The sequence below is a fragment of the Chrysochloris asiatica genome, unplaced genomic scaffold (genome assembly GCF_000296735.1).
Source record: "Chrysochloris asiatica unplaced genomic scaffold, ChrAsi1.0 scaffold00037, whole genome shotgun sequence".
Taxonomy (NCBI): Eukaryota; Metazoa; Chordata; class Mammalia; order Afrosoricida; family Chrysochloridae; genus Chrysochloris; species Chrysochloris asiatica.
This window is the reverse complement of record NW_006408555.1, coordinates 17239727-17249771: the sequence shown is the minus strand read 5'-3', so window position 1 is coordinate 17249771 and position 10045 is coordinate 17239727. Positions and strand designations below refer to the sequence as shown.

General features: G+C 45.3%; 1 protein-coding gene across 1 annotated transcript in view; it reads right to left on the bottom strand.

Annotated features, from left to right (window-relative positions):
- Positions 1–378: 378 nt before the first annotated feature.
- The window catches only part of CALB2 (calbindin 2), a 31874-nt gene continuing 22207 nt past the window's right edge, over positions 379–10045 (bottom strand). Inside the window, exons 5-11 of the mRNA XM_006860184.1 lie at positions 6560–6616; positions 5886–5963; positions 5434–5489; positions 5066–5105; positions 4865–4918; positions 4084–4155; positions 379–495 (exon numbers count right to left, since the gene is read on the bottom strand). Coding sequence (XP_006860246.1) covers positions 379–495; positions 4084–4155; positions 4865–4918; positions 5066–5105; positions 5434–5489; positions 5886–5963; positions 6560–6616 — 474 coding nt within the window. The remainder of the gene's footprint in view (positions 496–4083; positions 4156–4864; positions 4919–5065; positions 5106–5433; positions 5490–5885; positions 5964–6559; positions 6617–10045) is intronic.

Below are 10045 nucleotides of genomic sequence, written 5' to 3'. Positions count from 1 at the left end.
GAACAGGGAAGTCTGGGGAAAGGATGAGAGGGAAGAGTCCAGTCTGTTGGACATAGAAGCCTAAATCATAACAACGAACAAACGAGCTCATGCATCACAGTAAAGAAGGTTAGGGAACCTCCACCTGTGTCCCACCCACCTCCCATGCAGTTGGTGGCCCAGGCTGCAGGCTGAGCAGAATGTGTGATCAAGACTGGGCTAGAGGTGCTTAAAGGAGGCCCATCTGTGGCCCATTCTCCATGTCTCCTCTCTGGCTCTGCTGGCTGGTGTGTGTGGGTTGCAAGGGGTGGGGGTGCTCAGGGTCTCTGGGTGCGGGTACAGTGTCAGAACAGCAAGGGAAGGACCTGGGGAGGTGGAGAAGCAGCCCCTGTCCCCTCTTTACACAGGGGGCTCACTGCAGAGCACGATCTCCAGGTCCTTGCGGTAGAGCTTTCCTGCCTCAGCCAAGGACATGACACTCTTCCTGTAGTTAGTGAGCTGCTGGATGTTCATTTCCTAGGAGATAAAAGGAGAGGTAAGAGCAGGCTCAGTGGATGGCCCCAGCAGTGCAGTTAGGCACCTGCCTAAACCACTTTCCTTTCCCCTCCAACCCCAGTATACAAAGTTTAGAATGATTCAAGACATGGACCTTGGAAGTTAAACTCTGTCACTTACTGGCCGCATTGCCAGTAAAATAGTCAACCTTTCTGAGATTCAGCTGCCTCACCTGTAAAATGGGTACACTAATAGTACCTGCCTGGGGTGTTATGAGGAGTAGATGTGGGAATGCATGAAACAAGATTTAACACTATGTCTAACACATAGCAAGCACTTCAAAAATGGAATGGTAGCTACTGTGATGATACTTAATATCTGTGCATAATGGGTAAGTTCCTTTACCTTATTTGGTCTCCAGTTACTGAATGCCCACTTGGATCTCTGCAGGTGATGGGAATGCTGGTCTTGTGTCCAGGTCCCCTGGCTCATACTTCCCTTAGCCTCATCTATTTAAACAAGGAATTCTAAATCCTGTCTCCTCTGGCAGCATAGTTCTCCAGTCTACTACTTGCTCACTGGCTTCCTGGGGCCTTCAGAGGGTGGGTGGGTGCACTAAGATAGGTGACCCATGAATAATATGCTCATGTCTCAATTGAAAATGAACGCCAGTGTTAAAAACAGAAAACCAACACCTGATATGCCTTCTGTTACACTCATATGCGGTACAATAATTGCTTTGGATGCAAATAGCCAATAAGTCTGAGATGTACAGCAAAATAATCATTAGCATCGGGAAATCATCTTAACAGCTATCTTTTTCTCTTTCCATCCTTCCTTGTTCCCTCTCCCTCCCACCCTCTTTCCTTCCTCCTTCCCTTCTTTCTTCTTCCCTCTTGCTCCTTTTTTTTTTTTGTATTGGAAACACTGACAGATTGTGTACACAGAATCTGAAGGAGAATTTTTTACACCACTTTCCCCTTCAGGCTGATGGATCATTATCCCCATTCTGCTGAGAAAACTAAGGTAAAAAGACAAAGGTATTCTGAGGGACTGATCCACAAATATCCTTAGTTCTCCAAGCCTAAAGTCTGGCTAATTAAATGCCTAGCTATACCCAGTCACCTCTTTTTCTGTGCTCAAAGGTAATCTTTTTTTTTTTTTTTTCCATTTGAGATGTCCCTTTACACTACCTATTCCTTATCAATGAACTGTTATTATATATTCTTCTTCCATTTTGGGATGTGATGTCATCCTCCACTTTGGCCTACTGCCAATTTTTTGTGTAACAACCTAGTCTTTGGCACTTAATCACATTGATAAGTGAGGAGTGGGTAATTGGTTTCTGGTTTATGCCACCACCCAGTCCAAGGGCATTTTGCAAACATCTGGTGAGTATCTTCCCTAAAGCTCTGAAATCCTTAACACTGGAGTGGGTCTGAGCTTTCTGCCACTCGGCACATTTGTTTTGGCCTGGGAATTAGGAGTCAAGAAAGGGACCCCCTCTATCAACCTTGGCTTGTGAAAACTCCCCACAGTTGCAGTCAGGAAGCAAAGGCTTAGCAACATGGAGAGAGGGGACTGCTTACTTTCCATGTCTACAAATGTTGCCCGAAGCTGGGGAAGGCTATGGTGAGTTGCAGTTGGCTTGGTGGTGGTGGTTGTGTGCCACCGAGTTGGTTCCAACTCCCAGCGGCCCAGCGTAGGGTTTCTGAGGCTCCTGCAGAAAACCTCATCTTTCTCCCACAGATTGACTGGTAGATTTGAACTGCTGAACTTGTGGTTAGCAGCCCTGCTAAAAAATACTGACATTTGATCCCATCAGCTTGTCGTCCAGGGGCCTCAAACATTAATCTGCTACAGAAACCTTATCACATGTAGACACCATCAAAGTGGAATGAGTGTCTGCCACGAGGGTTCACCATAAATGGTCATTCATTCCCAACACAGGTATTGTTATTTATAGACCTGAAAACTGTCTCTCTTGATTCAGCCTCTCAATTCCCAGGTACCAAATCTGGAGCTCGGAATTGATGAAGGGCTCCCAGGTAAACACAATTTATTAATACAGTGTTCTTTAACCTTCCTTCTTGTTGTTCTTGTTAAGTGTCGTTGAGTCAGTTCCCACCCATAGCGAGGCTATTGTTTCCAAATCCCGGTACCTGAGCCTTTACTTTTATTTCCACATCCATTGTCAACCTTTGCAGTTATGTGAGTTGTCCTTTGTGTTAAGCAAGCAAGAGCCTACTTAGTGGATGACCATGAACTTCCAGTCACTCTAGCGATTAAATGTAATGCCTTCACTGTTTATCAGCCTCAGATGGAAGGCAGGACCATATGAAGAATTATGCCTCTTTAATACACTGGTGTGGCGCTATATGATAAGCACTTGATGGGTAACTTCAAACTCATTAGTTGCTCCTCAGAAACCTTATACAGGGTCGCTATGAGTCAGAACCAACTCGATGGCACACCACAATAACAATGCAATTGCAGTTAAGTATCATCCATTATGCTACCTAACATTCCTTGGACGCACAGGGTTGCATAAATGATTTTCTCCTAGAATTTTGTGTCAGGAAAATTTTTGCCAAGTTCAAGCATTCTGGCAAATACTTCCTTCTCCTCAGAAGTACTTGTTTACTGGTAATTATTTTCTGCCTCTTTAAAAATGCAATTTTAGGTACAAAGAAAAAAAAGAATAAATGAAGGATGATAGTTAGGATAAAGAGATCAGAAAACATTGGAAAGGGAGACAGATAGACCTAGAGGCTGCAATGAATTTATTTCTGAATTTGAGCATTAAATTTAGCTCTTGCCTGGCATCCAAGGCAATTAGGCAATGCAAGGAATTATAGAGCTTTCATAGTCTAATTAAAGAATGCACACAAAACCTTTTGCTGAGACATTTTCTAGGAGTGAAGGAAGTTGGCTGCAAAGACTTGTCTCGATTCTAGTCCCACCCTGACCTCCTCGTAAGAGTGCACCAAGATGAGCCACTCGAGGGTCTGTCCAGGATGTCCGATGCAACATGAGGGGCAAAGTGATGAAGTGCAGTATCTGCCTTTCTTCCTCATGGGAAATGCTCTTTTTAATCCAGTACCTTCCCTTTTGGTCAGCAGTTTGGCTTATGTTTCCACGCAACACACCTTGTCAAAACTGCCATTGCCATGTGACTGACTGTTGTTGCTGTTAAGTTTCATTGAGTTGGTTCTGACTCAGGGAGCCTGTAAAGTGTTTTCAAGGCTGTAAATCTTTATGGGAGTAGACAGCTTCATTTTTCTCCCATGGAGTGACTGGTGGGCTTGAACCACCGACTTTGAGGTTAGCAGTCCAGTGCTTATCCTACAGAGCCACAGTGCCCCCTCTGACTAATTGTGGTTGTTGTTAACTGCCGTTGAGTCGATGCCAACCCATAGCGACCCTATATAGTGTTTCCAAGAAGTGGCCGGTGAGTTTGAACCACTGACCTTGCAGTTCATACTGGCTTTACAGTCCAGTGCATTAACCCACAGCACCACTGATGAGAGGAGACCAAACTGTAGCTTCAGGGTATTCCTCTCCATCTCTTACCTTCCCTGGAGACAGTGCCCAGCCCAAGTGGCTCACCTTCTTGTTTTTCTCATACAGATCCTTCAACAGGGCATCCAGCTCATTCTCGTCAATATAGCCACTTCCGTCCTGGTGCGAGGGGGCGGGGGGAACAGAGCATGAGTACAGAGCTCTGAAACTCAGACCCACTGACCCTGACCTTACTCCTAGATTCCACTCACTCATCCCAGGGCAGTCTAAATGTCCAGCTTTCCCATTACTATGTTCAAAGGAGGTTTTAAGACTGTGTGGCATCAAATAACACATCACCTCTGTTAAAGTCCATTCCTAACCCTTTGGTTATGAAAAACCATCTCCTATGACTCCACAGTACTTAACAACAACAACAACACCCATAAGAGTCATACGAGTAGGGCAAGGTTAGGAAGAGGTGGAGGCATGAGTAAGGATGTCCGCTTATTCCCAGCCTCCTAGAAAAACTGGCTCTAGTGCAAAGTTCTGACTGGCAACAGGACAGCAGAACCGAGTGAGCACCTCCACCCTTCTCCTTAGACAATGCAATCATACCCTGATTCCCAGCATAACTATCTTCCTCTTCCATCAACTGTTATTTTTTCAGAAACCAAGACCTTGGAATTTACAGGTGGTCATGGATCATGAGTGACATTCATCTTATATAGCATAAGATCATGCAGGGAAGTGACAGGAAATAACCATGTGACACAAGCTGCCCATCTGACCACTGGTCTCTTCATACTGTGAATTTGACCCATTGTGGCTGGGGGCTACCCTGTCTTAAAGTCCCTGCATTGACAATCTTTACTGTCCTCTCTCTTACCTTGTCATAAAATGTGAAGATTGCATTGAACTCCTCTGAGGTCAGCTTCATGCCCTATAATGACCAAGAATGTTAAGAAAGAAAAGTAGGTACTGAATATTTTTGTGATTATGGTGGATTTGGGTGTGTGTGTGGAAGGGCAAAGCATAGTGGGATAAGGGGAAGGGAAGAAGAAGAGGAAAGCCATAGTGGGTCTTTTACCTGAAATTTAAGCAGGAAGTTTTCCTGAACGGGCAAGAGTCTGGAAAGGAAATGACAGAGCAGGGATTAGAAGGCAGAACACAAGCAAGAGCAGCACAGACATGGTAGGACGCAGAGGCAGGTTCTGTAGTTACACAAAGCTCTCTGAGCACTTAATGAGAAATTTGTGAAAAGTTCAAAAAAGAAGAAACAGACAAATTGAGGTGTTGAAGTTCACAATGCAAATCTGGCTTACTTTGGAGTTTGTTTTTTTTAACATCTGACCTATTGTTTTCCCACTCATTGATCTCAGAGGTGGGGACAGTAGTACAGGGATGATAGCAGTGAGCTTGTTAAAAGGGACACTGGGGGTGTGGGCAGGTGCTTACCGGGACATCTCTGAGAGGCCCAATTTGCCATCCCCGTTCAAGTCAAACATCCTTAGCTGTTGGGGACAGAAAGAGATGTCTGTGTTACTTGCTTTGACCTTGTGTGTGGAGTCTTGATCTACCACACTCTTACTGGAGAGGAGAAGGAGGAGGACAGGAGAATTCTTATGATCTCCTCTGAAGTTGCTTGGAGGCCAGGGATGACACAGGGAAAAAACAGGGCAAGAGGCAGCAGATGCATAGCAGGCTAGCACCAAAGGCCCACTCTCGTCTCATTCATCTTCTGGAGCTACAGAGATTGTCATGAAACAGATGCTCCTCAGTCTCACACTGGTCTGGGAGTCAGCTCAGTGGGGATCTCAGAGAGAGGAGAGCAGGTGTGGGGCCATCACCTAGCTGCCACTATGAGTCACCTGCACCCACGGGGAGGAGGGTCACTTCTGTCCACTCACTATGGTCTGGGTGTACTCTTGGAGCTTGGGTTCATCATAAGGTCGGTTGGCCTTCTTCAGCAGATCTGACAGGAATCCCTGGAATACAAAATGCCTCTTTCAGAGCTCCTGAATCCTTCGTTTATTTCTCATTCACTTATTTCCTGACGTCTGAGTTGGAACCAACTTGATGGCCCTTAACAACCAAGACCACCCCCACCAGTGTAGCTCATCATTCTCTAACCCCTCGATCTTTGTGGAGTACCCTTGAAGCCCTTGAGGTGGCTCTGGGTACAACTTCACTCTACTGGCTAGGTGATAGAGACTAGCTCTGCCTTCTGATAAGTCCAGCACACAGAGTTAGTGTTAAGCAGTGTCTGAAGATCACTAAGCGATCCAAGGAATTTGAGGGTAGATGTACAAGCTGGAAGGTCGGTGAACTACAATCAGCTGGAAGTGCCACAGCATGCTTGTCCTGGCAATGATGTGTAAGAGTATGGTTTGGGTGGACTCCATTGACCTCTAGCTCCATGCTACAGATTTCACTGAAGTTCAATAATTCAGAGTCTGACTTGGGAGTTCATGAGCAGACTACAAACCCATATTTCTCATCCTCTCCATGTTCTTTAAACCTGCTGCCATTCTGGCTTTAGGTTTCTCCATGCCTTCCATAGCCTTCCCGAGGCCCATCCTACCTTGAGCTCGTTTGCTTCGATGTAGCCGCTTCTGTCTGTGTCATACTTCCGCCAAGCCTGCAATGAGAATGCCAACCTTTTTGCAAAGATATTTCAGCACCTAGACTCCTTCCTTCCATTTCCTTTAATGTTCTAGGGCAGGTCTTGGTATTCAAGAATTAGGGATGGGGATGTGGAGATGGTCTAATTCAGTCTCTTCATGTCACAGATAAGGAAATGAAGTGAAGTGTCTTGGCCATAGAGAAAGAGGAAAAATGCTGAGACTAGAATCAAGGTCTTCTGATTTGAAGTTGCTCCAGGTATGGGTTTCTTTTGGATCATCTTTTAACCAGGGTGAAGTTTTGTAAGGCACTAACCAGGTAGCTTCCACCAGGGTTAGAACAAAGACCTGATGGGTCTGGTTTTTGCTATGGGTAAATGGGGTACCTTTTCATTGCCCTGGGTAGAGGTTGGGATGGAAGGAAAGATCCCTCTGAAGGTGAAGGAATGGTCACTGATTATCTTCACTGTACTCCCCTTCATCATGTTGCATATGACAGTCACCTCTTGGTGGTGAAGCAGAATTGGTAGTACAGTCAGATTTTTAGATTACCCCAAAGCCACTCCCCAACATTTCAATAAAAAAAATCTCATTTCCCAATCTATATGGTTCAAGGGGTCCCGAGATAGACATGTGACCTTGGCCTGGCCAATCAGTTCCACCCATACTACTTCTGGGCCCTGATTGGATTTCCAATTATTTGAAGCATGTGTTTGATCCCTGTGAGGAACTAGGATATAGTTTGCTGACCACAGCATCCGAAGAATCCAAGAGAAGCAGAGTTTTAGCAGGTGATATGGTTCTAATTGGAGTCCTGGTGTGGCACTGTGAGTTAATGCGCCAGGCTGCAAAGCTGTTTGAACTGCAAGGTTGGCGGTTCAATCTCACCAGCTGCTCCTCGGAAACCCTTAATAGGGTCGCTATGGGACGGAACCTACTCGATGGCGCTTAACAACAACAACAGTGGTTCTAATTGCTTCCTCCTTTTCTTTCTGGTTGGGTTTGAGTAAGAGCACTAATTAAAAAATGTCCACAAATGCCCTTAACACACCTTCCTTCAAAATGTGGAGTCTAATTCCCCTCTTCTTAAAAGTGAGTTGGGAAGCGGAGGTCCCAAGGACCATCAAGGGAGAAGAGTGGAGTGCGGGATCCTACCCAGAGAAACAGTGATGCCAGATATGGAGGCAGAGATGATGACGTAGAGAGATGGAGTGGCTGGGGACTCTAGACCCAGAGAGGGAGAGGAGCTGTGTGCAGAGACCAGGGGGCAGGCTTGTGGGGTGTACCCTTTGCTTGGTTGATGATGCATGGAGGGGATTGTAACTATGGCAATGTAACAATATACCATAGGATGAATGTAAAGCTAATGTTCTCCCATGTAAGCTATCACCTAACTCACAATAAAACATTAAAAAAAAAAAAAGTGGGTTGGACTTAGTGACTTGTTTCCAATGAATGCAATGTGGCAGATGTGGCAGTGTGTGATTTCTAAGACTGAGTCATAAAGGACATTGCAGCTTCTGCCTTCTTCTCTCTTGGAACTCTCACTCTGGAGAAAGCCAACTGCCATGTTGTGAGAATGCTTCAGCAGCCTTTGAAAAGGCCCATGTGGTGAGCACTGAGCTCTCCTGCCAACAGCCAGCAAGGAAACGAGACCTCTTGCCAATAGCCATGTGAGTGAGCTATCTTGGAAGTGTACCTTCCAGCCCCAGCCAAGCCTTCAGATGAATGCAACCCAGCTGATCTCTTGACTACGATTTTATGAGAGATCCATGAGCCAAGACCACCATCTAAACTTTTCCTGAATTCCTGATACACAGAAACTGTGAGAAAATAAATGTGTGTGATTTTAAGCTGCTAAATTTGGAGGGGTTTTGTGGGTGTGTATGTGTGTTTTAATTTAGCAATAGGTAAGTAATAGAATGGTCCTGAAAAAACATGGGCAGAGTCTATACAGCTGTCTTGAAACCTCACCTATTTCCCAAACCATTTGCTAGAGAGAAGACAGTGCAACTGGGGAGGGAGGTTGCCTGTATCTGTGGCAAAGAATCCTAGTCCCTAAATCTTTGATGTGTTTTGATGCTTAATACTTTTTAAGTTTTCTTTCAAGATTCCTTTCCTTGATTTTTTTTGTCCAAACTACACACTTGAATATAAGCAACATTTAATTTTCAGATGGGCAGCAAGTACTATTCCTTTTTCTACATTTTATTCCTTTCCTCCTCCATGTCTCTACACCACGTCCCTGTTTTATTGCTTAGAGTATGAGTTTATGGCCATTTAGGATCTTTCTTCCACACCAGCAAACAAGCTGTGAAATACTCTTGGTAGAGTAGAACCAGGGCTCAGGACACTTGGTTTCTAATTAAAAGAGAAGAGAAAGTTCTAGCAAAACGGTAAGCAAAAAAAAAAAACAAATATAGATGGTATTTGATTAGGGGAGTGTCTTTCCTTCAATGAAAAACAACTTTGGATTTCATATATCTCTCTCTCTCTCTCTCTCTCACATACATACACACACACACAGAGGGAAGGCCCTGGCCCAGAAATCACAACCCTTGGAAAAGTACCAGGGGTCAGGAGAGAGATGTGTAGGTTTCCAAATATGACTCCACCAGTATTGGCAGGGTAAAAAGCAGAGACATCCCCCAAGTTGCCTAAAAGGAGGACATTCTGAGTGGAACCCAGTTCTCATCCAGAGCAGAGTATTGGGCTGCCTCCCTGAGTGAGGTCACCGGGAGGCAGGTCTAATCCCTCTTCCCTCCTGGGACCCACATGCTCCCCTCCCTCCCTAGATGCTGGTTTGGGGTTTTTACATTAGATTTCTCTACCCCTTCAACACTTTGTGTTCCACCACCACTGGGTCATTATTCTCTTCCCATTCAAGGAAAAGAGTTCAAGAGATTGGGCTGTTTGAAATCCCAAAGAAGTCCTGAGGCCTCACTAAAATTAGAAATTAAAATGTCTGGCTGAGCAGTGGGATGGGAGAAATCTGAGAGCACAGGCTTTCAGGGCTGCCCAGGGACCGTTTCATGTTCTAAGCTGATAGAAACGGGACAAATGGACTGTAGGAGCAAAGACGTGACAGGAGTGTGGGACTCAGGAAAACTGGTGGGGGGTGTTATTTACTCTGTAGTTATGCTGGGGCTCAGCAAGATAAAGGCAGCTATGAATAAGAAATCATGTCAACGCCATTAGGAAGAACTGCTAAGGATTTTGAGAAAGGAGAGAAGAAAGAGGGGAGGCAGAGGGAGAGGGGAGGATGGGTAGAGAAGAGGTAAGCGGGGAGGGAGTGGAGAAGGAAGAGAATAGAGTAGGGAAAGAGAGAAAGGGAAGAGGGGAAGGAGGGGCTAGAGGGAGGGAGAGAGCTATTCTCTGATCCTCAGCAAACATCTCTCATCACACTTACTTTTCAGGCCAGCCAGGGAACAGATGGCAGTCTTTTC